Source organism: Macaca mulatta, chromosome 2, assembly GCF_049350105.2.
Source record: "Macaca mulatta isolate MMU2019108-1 chromosome 2, T2T-MMU8v2.0, whole genome shotgun sequence".
Taxonomy (NCBI): Eukaryota; Metazoa; Chordata; class Mammalia; order Primates; family Cercopithecidae; genus Macaca; species Macaca mulatta.
Genome location: NC_133407.1, coordinates 39181113 through 39203804, shown reverse-complemented (window position 1 = coordinate 39203804; position 22692 = coordinate 39181113). Strand labels below are relative to the sequence as shown.

At 44.5% G+C, this 22692-nt stretch overlaps 1 protein-coding gene across 2 annotated transcripts in view; it reads left to right on the top strand.

The window, feature by feature from the left end:
- Window positions 1-499: 499 nt before the first annotated feature.
- The window catches only part of MSL2 (MSL complex subunit 2), a 49706-nt gene continuing 27513 nt past the window's right edge, over window positions 500-22692 (top strand). Inside the window, exon 1 of one of the 2 annotated variants that reach the window (XM_077990982.1) lies at window positions 500-817. Coding sequence is in view for 1 of the 2 variants with exons in the window: in NM_001266958.1 (NP_001253887.1) it covers window positions 2256-2397 (142 nt within the window). In the remaining variant the exon portion in view is untranslated. 2 annotated transcript variants of the gene reach the window in all.

Below are 22692 nucleotides of genomic sequence, written 5' to 3'. Positions count from 1 at the left end.
ACAAAATATTCGCAAGGATTTGGGTTTGTTCTAGAGCATTTTTCAAGACATCTGTTCACATAGAAGAGCTAGGTCTTTTGAAAAAGCTAAATCTTTCAAAAAAAGGGAGTTCGTTTTGTTTTTAAAACACGACTCTGTTCCGGTGAGAGCTCGGTGAAGTCCTGATCGGCGCCCATGAAGGCGAGGCCGCTCGAGTCCAGGGACCAGAGGCCGTGGGAACAGCCCGGGTCCGACGGGTACGCGCGGGGGGTGGGTTCGAGCCTCCACGCTTACACACAGTCAGCCAGGGCCTTAGAGACCTCCGACGGCGAACCACCGCAGAGAGGCGCTGACCGCGGCCCCGACCCGGCAAAAGCCGTCTGCACGCCTGCTGGGCGCGCAGCCACGTTCACTGCAGCAATCATTCCGGCTCGGCGAGAGCCAGCCAACCGGCCCAGGCTGCGCCCTTTCCGCGGTCGGGGTGAGCCGTTCCAGGAGAAAGGCCGCGAGGGCGGGGCTTGGGGCCTGGCGAGGCTATTTCCTCACACCGCGGTCAGTCAGGACGAGAGGCCGCATTCAGGCCAGTGCAGAGCGCCACATGGCGCTACCAAGTCGGGCCCCGGCGTTGGCGGGCACAGAAGCAGTGTAATGCGGGAAGCCTGCAGCCCACACCGGGGAAGGATGTGCCAGCTAACGAATGTTTCACCACAGCCCACATGCCTGGGAGAGGGAATTTGAGAGCACGTGGGGGAGGGGCGGCGAGAGCTGTCGGCTCGCAGAGAGCATGCTCCGTTCTGAGAGCCGAAGTGGAGAGCCAGGCATGCGCAGTGAGCCCAGGGTGGGTTGGCAGCGGTGAGGGACTGGCGCGAGCGGGCTGATGTGTTTATCCGGTTTTCTGGGTGGGCGGTCAAAGCGCACGCGTAAGGGCGAAAGGCGGCGGAGCTAGGTAGCGGCTTGCGCATGCGTGGAGTGAGCCGGTAGCTCTGGGAGGCTGTGGAGGGGGTTGTTAGAGGAGAAGCAAGGGAAAAGGGAAGCGAAGGGAGGAAAGGGGGGAGGGGTGAGAGTGTGCTCTGCGCATGCGTGCGAGCGCTAGCGACGACGGCGGCGGGGGAGTCTCGGGGATGACAGTGGCTTTGCCCGTTGGGGTAACGGTCGTCGTCGCCGCCAGCAGAGGCCTGAGGCGCCGCACAGCCCGCGGGATCCATTAAGGCCGCAGCAGCCCGGGCCCTACCGAGCTGGGGTGGCGCGTGGAGTCGGGGTGAGGGCGGCGAGGCCTTGCTGTGTGCGCTGGGCGGCGGCGGCGGGGCCTGGCGGTGTGAGCGCTTGCCTCCCGCGGCCGGGAAGGCGCTGAGGGCGGCGGCGGCCGTCGTGCTCGGTCGAGGAGTCGTCTGTGTGTGCGGCGCCGAAAAGATGGCCGGGCAGTGAGGGGGCGGCGCTTGCGTGTGGTGACCCCGGAGTGTGCGACTGAGGAGCGAGGGGCGCCGCCGCGGCCCGGTCGGGCCTGCTCCCCGCCCCCTCCCGCCCGCCGGCGGCGGCCCGCGCACTTCCTCCCCGGCCCTCCCCTCCGGGTTGAGGACTCTCGCCCGCCTCGCCACCTCGGGGAACTGCGGGCTGCAGCCTACGGGGCGGAGAGCCAGGGCGCAGTCTGGGCCCCGCGTCCGATATGGAGAGTGCGGCGACGGCGTCCGCCAGCCGCAACAGCAACCTTCGTCGCCGCCGCGGTGTCTTGCACTAGATCCGGGAAGCCGCCGCCCGACCGTCGTCCTTGCCTTCGCCGCCGCCTCCGCGCCCTGCACTGGGATGGAGTAAGAGGCTCTGCAGCCCGGGAGAAGCGTGTCGCGCCTCAGACGGGGCCGGGGCCTGCTCCCGCGCCCGCCAGCTCGACCTGAGGAGGCGCCTCCGTGTCCGGAGATGGAGCTCGAGTGCAGGCCGCCCGCCGAGCCGCGGGGCTAGACTGAGCGCCGAGTCCCGCCCCGAGCGCCCAAGCCGCCGCGTTCTGCGCTCTGTGGTCGCTCCGGACGAACTCGAACGCTGGTTTCTCTCTCTCTCTCTTATATTTTTGGAAGTCTCAGGGACGGAGGGGCGCCAAGGCCCCATGTGTGGGAGGATTGCTTCAGCTCCACAAACTTGCACGGATTCTGGTTACTTGTTTGGCCAATGGTTCGGCTCTGATTTCTTCCGAATTGTTGCAAATTCGCCATCGTTCCCTGGCTGCTTACAAAGTTGGATCCGGAATTTCTTTTCAACCGGGAGCCATTGGTGTCGAAGTGTCTGCAATGAACCCCGTGAATGCTACTGCTCTCTACATTTCCGCGAGCCGCCTAGTGCTCAACTACGACCCCGGAGACCCCAAGGCGTTTACTGAGATTAACAGGCTCTTGCCTTACTTCCGACAGTCCCTTTCGTGCTGTGTTTGCGGTGAGATGCTTTTTATTGTTCCCTTTCAATGCTTGTTTTTAAAAAGCCTTCTGGGCAGTGGTAACGTGAGCGGGTCGACGGCCTGGTGGTTGGTATTAAGCTTTTGTTATTTGTGTCGCGCTGTGCGGTCATTAGTTTTGAAACTCGCCGAGGGACTTTTGCCCGGCATTTCAGAAAGGCAGAGAACCCTTTCAGACCGCTTTGTGCAGTGGCGTTAACGTTCAAAATGGTTTAATTCGCCTCGGTTCATCTGGTGGTAGTGGTTTAAGTGGGGGTAACATGCATGCACAATACTTTGCCGCGGGAGCTGATTTCGTACCTACAGCGGTTAAAAGTGGGTAAACATGACGAAGACATGCACATGTGGCGTGTTTGCATTTCCCCAAGCTGGTGTTACGTGGGAGTGGTGGGCTAAGCTGATGAACCCACAGCTGGAGAACCCGGCGCGGAACTTTCCCCCGGGTTCATCCCCAAATGCTTTGACGGTTTGACGGTTAACAGCAAGCCGGGGAAGGCTGGTGGTACTCGAAGTGCTTTTTAACTGGTGGGATTTTTACTTACCACGTTTTCATTTTGTGGTTTAACATACTTTGGCTTCGTCGAGGGTTATTTTAGATGTGTTTGTTCAAAAAATATTAACTCGTGGTAGGTAGGATACTTTTTAATTATTTTTAAGATAGAAGACATATGCTAAATTGTCTAAGGAAAATATCTCAAAAGTGATAATTTGAGTGTTAACTGTGCAGGTATAATAATTACTTGCTTTTCGAAAAACCTGGACTGAGACGTTAATACAAAGGAAAGGGCAACTGGCAAAGCAGTAAAGTAAAGCTCTACTTAATAGTCTATCCGAAGTTTTGAAGTTTTGGTGATCCACTTGTTTAGTTAGAACCTGGGAAATTCAGGCACGTTAAGGCTTCCGCTTTCTTTAAAATTAGATAAAGGAAGAACAGTAATTTGGGACAGTTGTGGCTGAAGGGAGAAATAATATTCATTTGAGGTTTATCCAGCGTTTTCTATATGGATCCTGAAGCAAGACACTGAATGGGTGCAGAAGAGGTGGTGGTGTTTTTTGCAAGACAGGTACTTACTGTCATAAACATTTAAGTAACTGAGTAAGTCATTAAGTGCTGCTCTGACTGGTAACAGACACTTAACACCTATATAGAGGAATAGTCGCCCCGGGCAAATCACCTAACTGCCCTGGGCCTCAGTTTCTTGATGTGTAAAATGAGAATTTTCGGCTAGATTGAGTTTCCTTTCAGCTTAAGTTTTGCAAATGTAGGTGTATAAAAAATTTGCTTGATTTCATGGTAACCTCTCAGTCTACTCCGGCTTTTTTGGAGTGCTTTTTTTTGTGTCCTCACATATTTTGATAGTTTGAGGACTGAGGAAACGGAGCTGCCATAACTTCCTTCTCCATACACTTTTTTTTTTCTTTTCCTTTGGTGACGGCCGTAGGGTGCTACTTTGGTGAGGTAGGGGAAAGAGGGAGGGCCCACTCTGTCCTGCTGAAACAGCATTTGAGAGTGATGTCATTATCAGTTAACATTTGCAGAATCTGGTAGGTCACCTGTTTACTAGATGGGTGAGACTTAGCTCTCTAATTTAAGAGGGAAACGGTAGTTTTGAGTTGTGTAGACCACCACTATCCTAAAACTATTAAGAACCTCAGAGGTTTTAAGTTCTTATTAATAGCTTTCGGTTGGTAGTGGTGGTCTCATTGAACATTTTCCCAGGTTCTAACCTGGACTTTAAATAATGGCATTAAAGATAAAACTACATTTAAAAGTCCAACTGTAGCCTTTTTTGTTTTTATTTTTTGTCAGTCTTGGCAACACAAGGGGAATTTTTCTGACAGGGCTTTCTTATTTCACATCATCCTAAGGGGAATTTTTCTGACAGGGCTTTCTTATTTCACATCATCCTGTGGAAGATCTGTGAGTTCTGCTTCTCCCTTATAATTGAGTAGCTGGCATGGTTTCAGTAATAGGGATGTAGGTTCAGGTTTTTTTCCTCCCATCTCTTTGGACATAAGTCTGTGGTTATCAAGAGATAGAAAAAAAAAAAATCAGTTATTTGAATTTAGCTCCAGCATTTACATATCTTTGTACCAGGTGCGTACTAGACTTTTTTTCCTTAGATGAAAAGCATACGTGCATTCAAATTAATATGTGAATGTGCATGCAGTCTTATTTCACGAAAATAATACACATGTAAAAATGAAGTTTAATTCTGTCGTAATGCTTAATTAGGGAATTTGTTTCAACACGTCCTGTAGATTTGACCCGCTACTACCTTTTCATTCTTTCATTCAACTGTGGTTTTACATAATTTTTGTTTTAACTGGATTGATGTTTTTGCCCTTTCAGACATGCTTTATATCTTCCTCTTTTTTTTCTTTTTTTAAAAATCTTTGTTTTCTTAAGTTTCTTCTGCCTAATACACTCCTTTTTTTCTAAAGGCCTAACTCAACTCCCTGCCTCCTTGGTGAAGTCTTCCTTGCTCACTGCAGCGAAAAGTTTCCTCTGGTCAGGTGCCTGTAATCCCAGCACTTTGGGAGGCCAAGGTGGGCGGATCACTTGAGGTCAGGAGTTGGAGACCAGCCTGGCCAACATAGTGAAACCCCATCTCTACTAAAAATACAAAAATTAGCTGTGTGTGGTGGCGGGTGCCTGTAATCCCAGTTACTTGGGAGGCTGAGGCCCATTGCCAGACATTGCTTGAACCTGGGAGGCGGAGGTTGCAGTGAGCGGAGATTGTGCCACTGCACTCCAGGCTGGGCGACAGAGTGAAACTCTGGCTCAAAAAATTAAAAAGTTATCTTTGTTCTCTTGTTCCAGTCGTAAGGTACTTATAACTCCTTTCAGTGCAGTTTTTATATCAGTTTGATTTTCCTGATATATATAATAAACTTCTTAGGGAAGACACCTTTTTCTTTTACATTTTCGTATTTCTTCTGCTTCACATTCTCTCCTGCCTAGTGACTTACATGTAGGTGTTTATGACAGCCTCAGAGGAAGAGGTGAGGGAGGGAAAAAGCCCTTCAAACTTTGCAATTAGGTTGAAATTTGGCTTTTACTTACTGTGTAGGCGCATTGCTTTAACTTTTTGCCAGTTTCCTTTATCTCCTTCAAGTTTGTTTCTCCAAATTTGTGTTATGTGTGGGCTTATTTTTAAGTGGTTTGAAAAAACTTTTTATTGAGACAGGATCTTGCTGTGTTGCTCAGGTTGGAGTGCTTGCTCAGGTTGGAGTGCAGTGGTGCCATCCTAGCTCACTGCAGCCTTAAACTCCTGGATTCATGCAATCCTTCCACCTCACCCTCCTAATTAGCTAGAACTGCAGGCATGCACCATCATGCCCAGCTAAAGTTTTTGTGGTGATAGGGTCTTGCCATGTTGCCTGGGCAGATCTTGAACTCCTAGGCTCAAGCTGTCCTCATGCCTTGGCCTCCCAAAGTGCAGGGGTTACAGATGTAAGCCGCTGTGGCTCCTGGCCTGAAAAAAAAAATTTTTTTTTTTTGAGACGGAGTCTTGCTCTGTTGTCCAGGCTGGAGTGCAGTGGCGGAATCTTGGCTCACTGCAACCTCCACCTCCTGGGTTCAAGCGATTCTCCTACCTCAGCTTCCCGAGCAGCTTGGGATTACAGATGCCTGCCACCATGCCCAGCTAATTTTTGTATTTTTTGTAGAGATGAGGTTTCACCATGTTGGCCAGGCTGGTCTTGAACTCCTGACCTCGTGATCCGCCCGCCTTGGCCTCCCACAGTGCTGGGATTACAGGTGTGAGCCACCCCTGCTCGGACTGAAAAAAGTTTTTGAACCCATGAGAACAAGTCTACAGATTCAGTGTCTGGCATGTATTAGGTACTTAATATCCCAGCTTTGCACAGTAGAGAAAGGTGGGAGGAGGTGAGGGAAGAGACTATAAACTATCAGGTCACTTATTGTCAAACCTAGATTATTCACTGCAGTTACAGTTTTGTTATTATTGTTCTTTGATATGTTAATTAGCTGATTATCGTGCTTGTTTTTCAATTGGTTTGTATATTTAAACCTTCTGAAGCTTCTAGTGAATGGGATAGCCTTACTGTAGAGAATTACTGTACTTTCTAGGTCACAGAAAGTGACCAAGACAAAATCACTATGGGTACTATTTTTAAGTGTCGATTTCTCGCTCCTGTTCTAAATGTTGGACTTCCTTTATCAGAAAGTAGAATTGTTTTTTTCTTTTGATAACATGAGACTTGATAAATTTTGGCCTAAGGATTTTAGGTTTTCATTAAACTTGTAACTCTTCAAATGATGTAACAAGTCTGATGTATACAATCAAAAATCCTGTTAGGATTGGAGGGTCATGTTAAATGGAAAAATATTACTCTTGGAGATATTTGGAAATTATCATGGTCAAACCCAGGAACATGAATGTTTCCCTTTTTTTTTTTTTGGAGACGATCTTGTTTGGTCACCCAGGCTGGAGTGCAGTGGTGCAGTCATAGCTCACTGCAGCCTCAAACTCCAGTCCTCTGGCCTTAGCCTCCAGAGTAGCTAACACTACAGGTGTGCGCCACCATATGTGGTTGGCTAATTTTTAAATTTTTTTTTTTGTAGAGATGTGGCCTTGCTGTGTTGTCTAGATTGGTCTTGAACTCACCTGGCCTCGGTCTCCCAAAATGCTGGGATTACAGGTGTGAGTCCCGGTAACCTGTACTATGTCTTTATTGGTCACCTGTGATGTTCTAGATGCTAGGATAGAATAAGACACGTGGCACAGGCCCATATATATTGGTCAGTGTTATAGGGAAGACATTAAAGTAAACCAACAATTATTGGCCAACTACTGAGTAGAGGCATGTAAGCTATAACAAACCTCATGTGTCACGATAGAAAAGTTAGTAATTTTTTATTTTTGAGACAGGGTCTTGCTGTGTTGCCCAGGCTGGAGTGCAGTGGCATGATCTTGGCTTACTGGAACATTTGTCTCCCGGGTCCAGGTGATCCTCCCACCTCAGCCTCCCAAGTAGCAGGAACTACAAGAGTGCACCCCCGGGTCTGGTTGATATTTGTAGAAAACTTACCAGTTAACGTTTTTGTACGTGTAAAGTTTCAGAAATTAACCATAAAAGTGTATTTATTTCTGTAGAATTTGTTTTTGAATAGCTCTTTGGTCAGAGGTTAATCATTGGTGTTAAAACAGGGTCTATTTTAACAGTTTTTTTCTTGTTTACCTGTTTTCTGATCTGGGAAGAATTCTTTAGAGCACATTCATCTAGTATGCAGGTAAGGAAGAACTGTGTAGTTAGTAATTTTCTTGGCAGGTACAATTCAGCTATAGACAGCAGATATATCAGATCTAGTTTTTTTTAACTGTTTGATATATATATATATATATATATATTTTTTTTTTTTTTTTAAATTTTCTTGAGACAGGGTCTTCTTCTGTTGCCCAGGCTGGAGTGTGGTAGCGTGATCATGGCTCACTGCAGCTCGATCTCTTGGACTTAAGCTGTCCTCCCACCTCAGCCTCCCAATTAGCTGGGACTATAGGCGTGCGCCACCATGCCCACCTTATTTTTGTGTTTTTTTTTTTTTTTTGTAGAGACGGTTTTGCCATGTTGCCCAGGCTTGTATGATCTCTTTTCCTAAGATAAATCTATAAAAGTTCTAAAATATTTGCTCCTACTTGGGTATGTTTATGCAAGATGACATTGTCTTAGGGAAAGGACTCCCTAAATGGATTGTTCCTAGTGCTGAGATGAAAAGAGGTTTGATTCACAGTCCTTCATCTTACGATAAGTTGAAAAGGTAATAATGGTTTAAATGATGGCTCAAGGCAGGCAGTATGGTACTGTAGAATTAGGCAGATGAGATTGTTTCAGTCTGGTAAGATCTGGTAGGTGTGAGAGTTGAGTTGGGCCAAGAGAAATGGTGTAATGGATACTTTTTTTTTTTTTTTTGAGACAGAGTCTTGCTCTGTCGCCCAGGCTGGAGTGCAGTGGCTTGATGTGGGCTCCAGCAATCCTCCCACCTCAGTGTCCTGAGTAGCTGAGACTACAGGCATGCGCCATCAATGCCCTGCTAATTTTCAGATATTCTGTAGAGATGGGGTTTTGCTGTATTGCCCAGGCTGGTCTTGAATTCCTGGCCTCAGGCAGTCGTTCTGCTTTGGCCTCCCAAAATGCTGGGATTATAAGCATGAGCCACTGAACCCAGCCTGTTAGTGGTTTTTTTTTTTTTTTTTTTTTGAGATGGAGTCTTACTCCATTGCCAGGCTGGACTGCAATGGTGCGATCTCGGCTCACTGCAACCCTCCGCCTCATGGTTTCAAGCGATTCTCCTGTCTCAGCCTCCTGAGTAACTGGGACTACAGGCATGCCCCAACATGCTTAGCTAATTACTGTAGTTTTAGTAAACACGGGGTTTCACCATGTTGGCCAGGATGTCTCGATCTCTCTACCTCGTGATCCCCTAGCTTGGCCTCCCAAAGTGCTGGGATTACAGGCATGAGCCACCGCACCTGGCCTAGTGGACATTTTTAAGTAAGTCCTGAAGGAGAAAACCTTTGGCTTGTGTGAACAGCAGTAAATTGGGTTTATCTGGAATGAAGAGCCCTTGTAGGAGAGCCCTGGCCCTATAGTGGTTATTCAGGAGCCTTTTGTGTGGAACATTTTGATCCCAAGCTAAGGAATGTGACATTCAACCTGTAGACCTGTTTCTTTCTTTCTTTTTTTTTTTTTAAATATATTCTACAGGCCACCTGAATCAAAATCACCTAAAAGCTTATTAAAATCCAGATTTCCTAATCATTACACCAGACTGATTGAATTAGAATCTCTGTGGACAGGCCCTTGTAATCTGCATTTTAACTGCCCATCTTGATTGGGATGAGGATTTGCAAACCAGTGTTGTTAGCATTTGAAAAACAGTATTTAAGTAGGATAGTGATACGATTGGAATTGTTTTAGAAAATATTAATTTAGAGGTGAATTTTTTTTTTTTTTTTTTGAGATGGAGTCTTGCCCCGTCACCCAGGCTGGAGTGCAATGGTGTGATCTTGGCCCACTGCAACCTCCATCTCCTGGTTCAAGCGATTCTCCTGCTTTAGTCTCCTGAGTAGCTGGGACTACAGTCGCCCGCCACACCCGGCTAATTTTTTTTTTTTTTGTACTTTTAGTAGAGACAAGGTTTCACCATGTTGGCCAGGCTGGTCTTGAAGTCCTGACCCCAGGTCATCCTCCCACCTCCACCTCCCAAAGTGCTAGGATTACAGGCGTGAGCCACTGCGCCCGGCCAAATGTGGTTTGTTTGGAGTCTCTAATAAGAGGATTCTTTAATGAGGCCTGAATAGAGTGGTGGGAGTGAAAAGAAAGGGAACAACATAAAATGAAAAGGGAACATTTGATCATTCTTATGGTTATCATAACATTTTAATTTGAAATGTGTTATGCCGTCTTTGTCATAGCTGGGCTTGTCTCATTGTGAATTGATTAAATGAGATGTTTTCTAGTCTTACATTGGTGAGTATGTCTAGCACAGTGCTTTCACATAACATATACTTGATAAAATGTACAGCTAATCCTCCATATCTGTGGGTTCTGCATTCGTGGATTCAAACAACCTTGGATCTAAAATATTTGGGAAAAAATTGCGACTGTACTGAACATGTATGGACTTGTTTTTGGTCATGATTCCCTAAGCCTTACAGTATAACAAGTACTTACATAGTATTACATTGTTTAGGTATTATGAGTTATCTGGAGATGATTTAAAGCAGCAGTTCCCTACCATTTTGGCGCTAGGAACTGATTTCATGGAAGACTATTTTTCCACGGGTTTGGGGGATGGTTTCAGGATGATTCAAGCACATTACACTTATTGTGCACTTTATTTCTATTATTATTATATTGTAACATATAATGAAATAATTATACAATTCACTATAATGTAGGATTAGTGGGAGCCCTGAGCTTGTTTCCTGCGAGGGTCCCATCTAGGGGTGGTGGGAGACAGTGACAGATCATCAAGCATTATTCTCGTAATGAGTGTGCAGCCTAGATCCCTTGCATGCACAATTCACAGTAGGGTTTGTGCTCCTGTGAGAATCTAATGCTGCTGCAGATCTGACAGAGCTCAGGTGGTAATGCGAGCAATGGGGAGTGGCCGTGAAGCTTTGCTTGCTGGACCCAGTTCACTTCCTGCTCACTTCCTACTGTGCAGCCTGGTTCCTAACAGGCCAAGGACTGGTGCCTGTCCATGGCCTGGAGGCTTGGGGACCCCTGATTAGAAGAATAGAGGAGGCTATACTTAGGTTAAGTGCAAATACTATGTCATGTTATATCAAGGACTTGAGTATCTGCAGATTTTGGTATTCAAGCGAGATGCTGGAACCAATCACCCATGGATATCTAGGGACAGTTATACAGTGGTGTTGAAGAACTGACAAAACCTGGCAGTTTGATACAGACACATGGGAAAAATTGAAGGAGTCGAAAGGTGATTTAGTTCATATCAGAAATGAAGTAAGGAAGGATGTTGATTTTTGGGGAACCTGAAGAGTTGAGGCAGTCTAGGTTTGAAGTAATGTAAGGATAGCCTAGTTAAAGAATTCTTCGGGGATTTTAGCAATATGGTTGTGGTAATTGAGCTAAATATTCTGCAAAATAGCCTTGCCATTGTTTTGATAACCTCTTTTAGAACAACTTTTTTTTTTTTGCTTCCATTTTGCCCAAGTCACCTTTTCTGTATGTAATTGTCTCCATTGATTTTATTTTTGTCTTCTGGAATAATTCAGAAAGCCTTTGATAAAATTTTGCCCTTCGATGTTGGAAGACAACTTTGTCATTTCTGAGAAGTTGTGTCCTGGCCGGGCGTGGTGGCTCACGCCTGTGATCCCAGCACTTTGGGAGGCTGAGGCAGGTGGATCATCTGAGGTCAGGAGTTTGAGACCAGCCTGGCCAGCGTGGCGAAACACTGTCTCTACAAAAAATACAACAATTGGCCGGGCGCGGTGGCTCAAGCCTGTAATCCCAGCACTTTGGGAGGCCGAGACGGGCGGATCACGAGGTCAGGAGATCGAAACCATCCTGGCTAACACGGTGAAACCCCGTCTCTATTAAGAAATACAAAAAACTAGCCGGGCGAGGTGGCGGGCGCCTGTAGTCCCAGCTACTCGGGAGGCTGAGGCCGGAGAATGGCGTGAACCCGGGAGGCGGAGCTTGCAGTGAGCTGAGATCCGGCCACTGCACTCCAGCCTGGGCGACAGAGCGAGACTCCGTCTCAAAAAAAAAAAAAAAAAAACAACAATTATCCTGGCATGCTGGTGCGCACAGAATTGCTTGAACCCAGGAGGTGAAGGTTGCATTGAGCCGAGATTGCGCCAGTGCACTCCAGCCTGGGTGACAGTGAGACTCTGTCTCCCCCTCCCCTTCCCTCCGCCCTGCAAAAAAAAAAAAAAAAAGAGTCATGTCCTAAGTTGTTCTGGTAGCATCCTTGTTTTAGTTTTCTCTAAAAGGGTGATTTTTGTGTCCATATCTATAGTATTTTAGATATGGTTAGATGAAGTTCTCTTCTGTGATGACTTGAATAAATTAATTTTTCTGTTTCATTTGTAAGATGAGGTTGTTGGATTAGAGCATAAATTTGGTTGTGAATTTGGTTTCCAGACCTTTTTTTTTTTCAGTTTTATTAAAAATGTACTGAATAGTGCCGAGCGCAGTGGCTCACACCTGTAATCCCAGCACTTTGGGAGGCCAAGGCGGGCGGATCCTTTGAGGTCAGGAGTTTGAGATCATCCTGGCCAACATGCTGAAGCCTCGTCTCTAATAAAAATACAAAAAAATTTGTCGGGTGTGGTGGCACATGCCTGTAGTCCCAGCTACTTAGCTACTTGGGAGGCTGAGGCGGAAGAATTGCTTGAACCTGGGAGGCAGAGGTTGCAGTGAACTGAGATCGTGCCACTGCATTCCAGCCTGGGCTACAGAGCAAGACTCAGTCTCAAAAAAAAAAAAAAAAAAACTGAATTGGTGGTTACTGTTTCCAAACCTAGACTTCACATAAAAATCCAAATTTTAGGCACTTCCTGGAAAAGTATGAGGTTTTGCAACAGTGGAAGCACTGAATTGGAAGCATTCCCTTATGACGTAGCATCATCGGCTAGACTTGAGAGATTGGCTTTTTTCTTTGGTGGTAGGAGTATGTCCTCTTCAGTTTGCCCTTGGTCACACCTAACCTTTGCCAGTGTTTTTCTTTTTTTTTTTCTTTTTCTTTTTTAGAGCTTTATCTATTTGCCTCCTGTAAGAATTTGGGTTTGTAATTCTCAGGAATGAAGGATTTATCCAGACCCCTTCTTGTACGCTAGAGGTTGTTCAGAACCATGGAATTCTTATTTTTTTTTTGAGATGGAGTTTCGCTCTGTCTTCCAGGCTGGAGTGCAATGGTGCGATCTCGGCTCACTGCAACCTCTGCCTCTTGGGTTCAAGGGGTTCTCCCGCCTCAGCCTCTGGAGTAGCTGGGATTACAGGCTCCTGCCATCTTGCCCAGCTAATTTTTTGTGTGTGTTTTTGTAGAGACGGATTTCACCATGTTGGCCAGGCTGGTCTTGGAACTCCTGACCTGAGGTGATCTGCCTGCCTTGGCCTCCCAAAGTGCTGAGATTACAGACGTGAGCTACCCCGCCCGGCCCAGAACCATAGAATTCTTTTTTTCAGGCGGAGTCTCGCTCTGTCGCCCAGGCTAAAGTGCAGTGGTACCATCTTGGCTTACTGCACCCTCCGCCTCCCGGGTTCGACTGATTCTTTTGCCTCGGCCTCCCGAGTAGCTGGGACTACAAGTGCCCACCATCACGCCTGGCTAATTTTTTGTATTTTTAGTAGAGACGAGGTTTCACTGTGTTAGCCAGGATGGTCTCGATCTCCTGACCTCGTGATCTGCCCGCCTTGGCCTCCCAAAGTGCTGGGATTACAGGCGTGAGCCACCATGCCTGGCCAGAACCATAGAATTCTAATGATGTTGTGATCTTCAGTTATTTTGTGAAATCTTATTACCTGGATAAGAGTCAGGATTACTTATCTTGTTTGGCAGTTAGAGAATAGTTGTTAGTTCACAATGTTTCTGGTCAGTAAAAACATTTTCACAAGTTAGTCGATAGCATTGTTCATTATTTTCTCTATCCTTACAGACTTTTAGTAGTTTTGTCAATTATTGAGTTGAAATCTCAACTGTATGTGTTTTCAGTTTCTCTTCAGTTATATCAGTTTTTGCTTCATGTATTTTGAAGCTCTGTTGGTAGGTTTATGAAACCTTTCTGAACTTACGGGATATAGTTAAAATAACTACCATTTCAATAACTTTAATTTTTCTAGCCTGGACAACATGGCAAAACCCTGCCTCTACAAAAAATACAAAAATTACCTGGACGTGGTTGGCGCGTGCCTCTAGTCACAGCTACTTGGGAGGCCGAGGTGGGAGGATTGCTTGACCCCAGGAGGCAGAGGTTGCAGTGATCTGAGGTCATGCCACTGTACTCCAGCCTGAGTGGCAGACTGAGACCTTGTCTCAAAAAAAAAAAAAAAATTTCATTTTAAAAATTTTTCGTAGAGATGGGGGTCTACCTGTGTTGCCCAGACTGGTCTTGAACTCTTGGCCTCAAGTAATCCTCCTACCTTGGCCTCCCAAAGTACTGGGGTTACAGGAGTGAGCCACCACATTTGGCTTAATATAATTTTCATTTTTAATGTTCTTGTTTACTAATTCTATCATCTGTTTCATTTTCTGGGTTTATTGTTCGCACTGGTTTTTCTTCTTATCATGGGTTATATTTTCTTGCTTCTTTCTAGGGCTGGTTAATTTTGATTGGATTCCAGCTATTGTGAGTTTTACCTTGTTGCTGGATATTTTTGTACTACAAATATTCTTGAACTTTGTTCTGGGATGAGGCTAAGTTACTTGGAGATTGTTTGATCCTTTCAAGCCTTGTTTTTTAAGCTTTTGTTTAGCAGAGTCACAGCAGCCTTTAGAGACTAGTTTTTCCATGCTACTGAGGGCAGGAACCTTTTGACTGCTCATCTGATGCCTTGTGGGATTTCTCACTTTGGGTAGTGGAAGGAGGAATTACTCTGCTACTTCTGTGAGTTATGGGGATTGTTTCCACTGCTTCTTTCTGGGGCTTCTCTGGTAGTTTACACACATGTGCTAATTAATCAGTACTCAGCTGAAGACCTCAGAGTGACCTGGTATACCACTCTGGGCCTCTTTCTCTGTGCAGCTCTGTCATCTCTGTGCTTCCCTCTGAGAAGTCCAGCTGCCTTGGCTTCCAGCTCTGTCTTCTCAACTCAGGGGAGCTTTTATTTTTCTTTTCTTTCCCCCTGCTTAATCCAGGCTTTGGATTCTCCCTGCCTGTGCTTTTTGGCCTGAAAAGTATCCCCAGGCAATAAGCTGGGACGGTTGTAGGGTTTATATTTGTTCCCCCTTTCAGGGATTACTGTTCTGTGCTGCTTGTTGGTCAATATTTGAAAACCTATTGTTCTAGCCTGTTTTTTTAGTTATTTCAGTTAGGAGAGTAAATCTGATTATTCCATTTTTGTCTGGAAGCAGAGTAAGATCACATTCTAAACCTATGTTTTATACAAAGCCACTGGCCATATGTGACAATGTAAATTTTATTTAATTAAAAGTAAATGCAATTTAAAATCCAGTTCTTCTTTTATCCTTAACAACATTGTAAATGCTCAGTAGCCACATGTGAGTGTAATGGCTTCCTTATTGGACATTGCAGATATAAAACATTTCCATTGTTGCATGAAGTTCTACTGGACAGTGTTGCAACATTTAAAGAACTTAGATTTGTTCTTGAAAGCTGTGTGAGAAATTTGCCTTCAGTGTTTTCATCTTGTTTTTTAAGTTTTGATTTTTAAAGAAAATTTATATTTAGAACTTTTTTCTTTTTCTTCAGATCACATAAGTTTTGATTTTATTTTTATTTATTTATTTTTTTAATTTTTTTGAGACAGTCTTAGTCTGTTGCTGAGACTGGAGTGCAGTGGCACTGTGTCAGCTCACTGCAACCTCCGTCTCCTGGGTTCAAGCGATTCTCCTGCCTCAGCCACCCAGGTAGCTGGGATTACAGGCGTCCACCACCATGCCCAGCTAGTTTTTATATTTTTAGTAGATACGGGGTTTCACCATGTTGGCCAGGCTGGTCTTCAACTCCTGACCTCAGGTGATCCACCTGCCTCAGCCTCCCAAAGTGCTGGGATTACAGGTGTGAGCCACCTCGCCCGGCCAAGTTTTGATTTTAAAACATTGAGCTGGATGGGGTTGTGAACAAATTTTTGGAGCTTACCATTTACTGCCCTCTAGAACAATTTCTTCACTTTAGTAATCGGACTCAAGAAGGTGTTCCACGGTGTTCATGTAGTAAAAAGGCTTCTGTTATTTTAGAAGAAGAGAAAACATTTTAATTGTCTTCCTTTAAAATGAGGTCATTTGAAGAGATGTCAAATGAGCATGAGACAAATAGTGGTACCATAACCAGTTAATAATTCAGCTTAATCCTTCCGTTCATGAAGGTTTCATATTGTTTTAATCTTAGTCATGTGTTTTATTAACTCTTATTCATATTGTTTCAATAATTCATTTAACAGATCAACGTTTAGAGACAAGAACCATTAAGAAAGTTAAATTGATAATGAAATACTAGATGATGAGCATAAAAATGTAAATGATTCTAAATATTTGGTTCATGATTTTTGTTACTCTCGTCTTTTTTTTTTGAAACGGAGTTTCACTCTGTCACCCAGGCTGGAGTGCAGTGGCGCAATCTTAGCTCACTGCAACCACCACCTCCTGGGTTCAAGCGATTCTCCTGCCTCAGACTCTTAAGTAGCTGGGACTACAGGCATGCGCCACCACGCCTGACTAATTTTTTTATTTTGTATTTAATAGAGACGTTTCACTATGTTGGTCAGGCTAGTGTTGAACTTCTGACCTCAGACGATCCGCCCTCCTCGGCCCCCTGCACCCTACAAAGTGCTGGGATTACAGGCTTGAACCACCGCGCCCAGCCAACTACTTCTTTCTTTCTTTCTTTCTTTCTTTCTTTCTTTCTTTCTTTCTTTCTTTCTTTCTTTCTTTCTTTCTTTCCTTCCTTCCTTCCTTCCTTCCTTCCTTCCTTCCTTCCTTCCTTCCTTCCTTCCTTCCTTCCTTCCTTCCTTCCTTCCTTCCTTCCTTCTTTCTTTCTTTCTTTCTTTCTTTCTTTCTTTCTTTCTTTCTTTCTGTCTCTCTCTCTCTCTCTCTCTCTCTCTCTCTCTCTCTCTCTCTCTGTCTCTTTCTCTCTTTCTCTCTTTCTCTCTTTGACGGAGTCTTGCTCTGTCACCCAGGCTAGAGTGCAATGGTGTGATCTTGGCTCACTGCAACCTCCACCTCCTGGGTTCAAGCAATTCTTCTGCCTCAGCCTCCCAAGTAGCTGAGATTACAGGCGCCAGCCACTGTGCCCGGCTAATTTTTGTATTTTTAGTAGTGACGGGGTTTCACCATTTTGGCCAGGCTGGTCTTGAACTCCTGATCTGGTAATCCTCCCGCCTCGGCTTCCTAAAGTGACTTTTTTTCTTTATAAGTTGTCTGTGTTAACACCCTGTATCTCAACAGGTTTTTGGTAATATTTCAAAAAGTAATGTTGAAAAGAGAAAATACAGTGCTACCCAGTATTGCTTTTTATTTTTAGAGACCAAAGACTATTCATACTTGGAATGTGTTATTTGAAGTGTTTGTAGATGCCATTTTGAAGCCACTTTTAGCTTATCACTTAGTAACAAAATACAAAAATTGTTAAAAAAATTTTAGTAGGAAACATAAGTCCAAGTATTAGGGCACATAGGCAATTTTGCCCCTGTGTAGTGTGTTCCACTTTAGCCTACATTTTTAACATTCATGAGTTTACAAATAGGGCATGCCATTTTATTTTTATTTTTTATTTTTTTTTGCAACAGAGTCTTGCTCTGTTGCCCAGGCTGGAGTGCAGTGGAGGGATCTCAGCTCACTGCAACCTCTGCCTCCTGGGTTCAAGTGTTCTCTTGCCTCAGCCTCCTGAGTAGCTTGGACTATAGGCCCCTGCCACCACGCCTGGCTAGTTTTTGTATTTTTAGTAGAGATGGGTTTTTACCATGTTGGCCAGGCTGATCTCAAACTCTTGACCTCAGGTGATCCGCTTGCCTTGGCCTCCCAAAGTCCTGGGATTTCAGGCGTGAGTCACCGCGCCCAGCCCAAGATAGGCTGTTTTAAAGTAGATATGTCACCAAAATGCATTTTAAAACTTAATTTAGATAAAAAAAGGTCTTTGTATGCTTTGTTGAGATGATCTTTATAGTATAATTTTGCATAATATGCTGATTAAAAGTAGTTTTTTTTTTTTTTCCTTAAAATCATTTAATCACATTTGCTACTTAAATGATGAAGTGATTAGAAAAAATCCCCAGGAGTTCTTCTTATTGTGGAAGATGACTTCAAGGGAAGAAAAAGTTAAAAGTATTTTTAGTGATTCCTAATCCTGGTTGTTCATTAGCATTTGGGAAGCTTTTTAAAAATACACATTCCTCACTGGGCAGGATGGCTCATGCTGTAATCCCAGCACTTGAGATGCCAAAGCAGGTGGATTGCTTGAGCCCAGGAGTTCAAGACCAGTCTGGGCAATATAGTGAGACCCTGTCTCTACCAAAAAAAATAAAACATTAGGGATGGTGGTGCCTGCCTGTAATCCCAGCTACTTGGGAGCTTGAGGTATAGGGATTGCTTGAACCCAGGAGGTTGAGGCTGGATTGAACCATGATGGTGCTGTTGCACTCCAGCCTGGGCGATAGAGGGAGACTCTGTCTTTAAAAAAGAAAAAAGTGAAGAAAGTGAACACTTGTGACCAAATTTGAACACGTGGTTTATGACCATTACACTAAGACTGGTATAGCTAATTGGGAGGCTGAGGTGGGAGGATTGCTTGAGCCTTGGAGGTCGAGGCTGTGGTGAATTCTGATTGTGCCATTGCATTCCAGCCTGGGTGACAGAGTGGGACCTTGTCTGAAAAAAAAACAAGAAACAAAAAATACAAACCCAAAAAAACTACATTCCTGGGTGGCATCCCCAGATCTGGAGTGGGCCATGTAAGTGATCCTGATAATAACCCTTTGATGGTAGTAGCGCTGTCTTGGAATACTCCATGCGTGAGGTTAAAAAAAAGTGTGTGCTGGCGGGGCGCGGCAACTCATGCCTTTAATCCCAGTACTTTGGGAGTCCGAGGTGGGTGGATCACCTGAGGTCAGGAGTTCGAGACCAGCCTGGCCAACATGGTGAAACCCTGTCTCTATTAAAAATAAAAAAGTTAGCCGGGTGCCATGGTGGGCACCTGTAATTTCCCGGCACAGGAGGCTGAGGTAGGAGAATTGCTTGAACCTTGTGAGGCGGGGTTTCAGTGAGCTGAGATTGCACCACTGCATTCCAGCCTGGGCGACAGAGTGAGACCCTGTCTCCAAAAAAAGAAAAAAAAAAAAAGGTGCCAGTAAATTTAAGCAATGCTGTCTTACGTTTTTGACAGTTATAGAATATTCAGTTTTAAGATGCTAATGTATTTTGGGATGACTCTGTAAGAGGGTAATAAAGCAAACCTTCTGGTTCCATGGAACACCAATTTGGGAAATTTGGATCTTGATTTATATTGGTTTATTGATTAGTGTTTGTTCGGGTATGAATCAACTTAATTTTGCCTAATTAATCAGCCTACATTATCTTATTGGTAATAATTTCGTGAGTGGCCATGATTGCTTTGCCAGAATAGGAAAATAATGGAATATTATAAAAGTGCTCTGTAACCACAAACATTCTGTAAAAGCCTCCACTACTTAGTTATTAAGATAAACGATGTCTGGCATTCTTTTTTAGTTCTTTACTAGAGTATGAAATGAGGCATGGCTTGAGTATATGAATATGTTGTGGGTCTGAGTGGTTGTACATATATGTCATCCATTTAATAACCTATGATGAGTCTTTGTTTAATGGTAGTTGACTAGTGAAACATACTAGTCAAAAGTGCTTGTATAAAGTACTGACTTACCCAAAGATGATCCAATACAAAATTAAAAAAACTCTGAAGTCGGCCGGGCGCGGTGGCTCAAGCCTGTAATCCCAGCACTTTGGGAGGCCGAGGCGGGCGGATCACAAGGTCAGGAGATCGAGACCACAGTGAAACCCCGTCTCTACTAAAAATACAAAAAATTAGCCGGGCGCGGTGGCGGGCGCCTGTAGTCCCAGCTACTCAGGAGGCTGAGGCAGGAGAATGGCGGGAACCCGGGAGGCGGAGCTTGCAGTGAGCCGAGATCGCGCCACTGCACTCCAGCCTGGGCAACAGCGTGAGACTCCGTCTCAAAAAAAAAAAAAAAAAAAAAAAACTCTGAAGTCAAACCGTTCAGGTTTTCAGTGAACAGCTTGGCTTGAGTAACATTTATATTTTTAAAATTGCAGTGTTTAACTCTTCTTTTTCTTCACCTCCACTCCCTGTAAAATTGGCATATATGTTTAGCTATCACTGGTCTCTCAGTATAGTGGTATTTAGTTATTTAAGGTGCTATAGTGAACTTTAAAGTAATTACTCATTCAAGTGGTCAAAATATTCCACTTTGTAGCATCGGTTTTTTTTTTTTTTTTGAGACAGAGTCTTGCTCTGTCGCCCAGGCTGGAGTGCAGTGGCGTGATCTTGGCTCACTGCAAGCTCTGCCTCCTGGATTCACGCCATTCTCCTGCCTCAGCCTCCCGAGTAGCTGGGACTACAGGTGCCCGCCACCATGCCTGGCTAATTTTGTTTTTTGTATTTTTAGTAGAGACGGGGTTTCACCTTGTTAGCCAGGATGGTCTTGATCTCCTGACCTCATGATCCACCTGCCTCGGCCTCCCAGAGTGCTGGGATTACAGGCGTGAACCACTGCGCCCATTCTGTAGCATCATTTTTAGTGACTAAGGCACATCTGCCATATTATTATTATTTCTTGCTTTTAATTAAAATATATATTTTTCTGGCATATGATTATTTGTGCTAGATATTTTAAAGAAATAGTTTATTGATCTTTGGAATCCAGCTGATCAGGGATGTTTAAAGGGGCTAATGCTGATTTGGGCATAGCTGCTTGAATATTTAATTAGAGAACTAATTTCTTCAAAACTTAAGTAATTTAGATTTGCTGATTTTTTGAGGCATGTATTTGCTTTTTGATTTAATACTAAAATAAAGTGGATGGAGGTTTACAGTAACAGGTTTTAAGTGCTGCTCAATAAAAAATGTAAAGAAGAAAAACAGATCTGGGTTAGGAAGCCTCACAAAGAGTAAACTTGTGCTGTCTTAGGAGAGTTCTCTGCTCTTAAATTAATTTCTCTTTGACTTGAGCTTATTATCCTGTATGACAATGTGTAAATCCGTTTGTGTTGCTGTTAAGGAGTACCTGAGACTGGGTAATTTATAAAGAAAAGATACTTATTTTGGTTCATGGTTCTGTAGGCTGTACAGGAAGTATGGTGCCGGCATCTCTTCTGGTGAGGGCCTCAAGAAGCTTCCAATTGTGGCAGAAGGCTAAAGGGGAGCAAGCCTATCACATGGTCAAAGAAGCAGCAAGAGAGAGAAGGAGGAGGTCCCAGATTTAAACAGATCTCATGTGAACTGAGGGAGAACTCATTCATTATCAAGGGGATGGTGCCAAGCTATTCATGCGGGACGTGACCCAGCACCTCCCACCAGGCCTCACTTGTAATGTTGGGGATTACATTTCAACATGAGGTTTGGAAGGAACAAACATCAAAACCAAATCAAGCAGCATTCGTAACACATGAATTTTGTCTGATGGAAAAAGAAATTTTTTTTGAGACAAAGTGTCACTTTGTTGCTCAGGTTGGAGTGTAGTGGTACAATCATGGCTCACTGGATACTCTGTCTCCAGGGTTCAAGCAGTTCTCCCAACTCAGTCTTTTAAGTAGCTGGGACCCCAGGTGTGTGCCATCACACCTGGTTAATTTTTAAGTTTTTTTTGTAGTAACAGGGTCTCACTCAGTTGCCCAGGCTGGTCTTAGATTCCTGGGCTCAAGTGATCCTCCTGCCTCAGCCTCCCTATGCTAAGATGATAGGCATGAACCATTGTGCCCAGCCAAAAAGTTTTTTTTTTTTTTTTTTTGAGACAGGGTCTCAATCTGGTTGCCCAGGCTAGAGTGCAGTGACATGATCTCGGCTCAACACAGCCTCAGCCTCCTGGGCTCAGGTGATTGTCCCACCTCACCCTCCCGAGTAGCTGGGATTGCAGGTGCACGCCCGCATGTCCTGCTAATTTTTTGTATTTTTAGTAGAGACAGGGTTTCACTGTGTTGCCCAGGCTGGTCTTGAACTCCTGGACTCAAGCAGTCCACCTGCCGTGGCCTCCCATAGTGTTGGGATTACAGGCGTGAGCCACCACACCCAGCCAGCCGCTGAAAAGTTTTAAAAGAAGTTTAGACTTTAAAATATGCCTGCACACAACTATATTGGGCAAAGAATATAGTTTTACTTGTCCAAGAACAGTTGATTAATTTGTACCAATTTAGAAATGATAAATACTATCTTTTTATGGTATAGTAATTTTTGTTTGGCTGAATTCAGAGATTATTTGCATGTATGTGTATCTAGAATATGTCCTAGTTAATGTTTGGAAACATATTGGACATCTTTAATTTTGGGGTTTAATTTTGGTGCTATAATTCAGAGATTTAAAAAAGGTTTGAGAACGCCTTGCTAAGTGATGGCAGGCTTAGCACAGTGTTTGGCATATAGCTGGGTCCCAGGGATTATTTACTATTTACATATGTAATGAAGGAAGGAAAAATGTTTTATTCAATGAACATAGCCTAAACAATTCACTCTTCATTTGGAAAAGGTGAAAAATGGGAAAATTTAGATAAATTGATTATGAAACTATTACTGTTCCGGCCGTTTGTTGTTGTTGTTGTTTTTTGAGATGGGGCCTCTGTCGCCCAGGCTAGGGTGCAGTGGTCCAGTCATGGCTCACTTGCAGCCTCGAACTCCTGGACCCTAATGATCCTCCCACTTCAGCCTCCTTAGTAGCTGGGACCACAGGCATGTGCCACCATGCCTGGCTAATTTTTTTTTTTTTTTTTTTTTTTTTTAATAGAGATAGGGTCTCACTATGCTGCTCAGACTGGTCTCGAACTGCTGGGCTTGAGTGGTCCTCCTGCCCCAGCCTCCCAAAATGCTGAGATTATGTGTGAGCCACTGAACCTGGCCTAT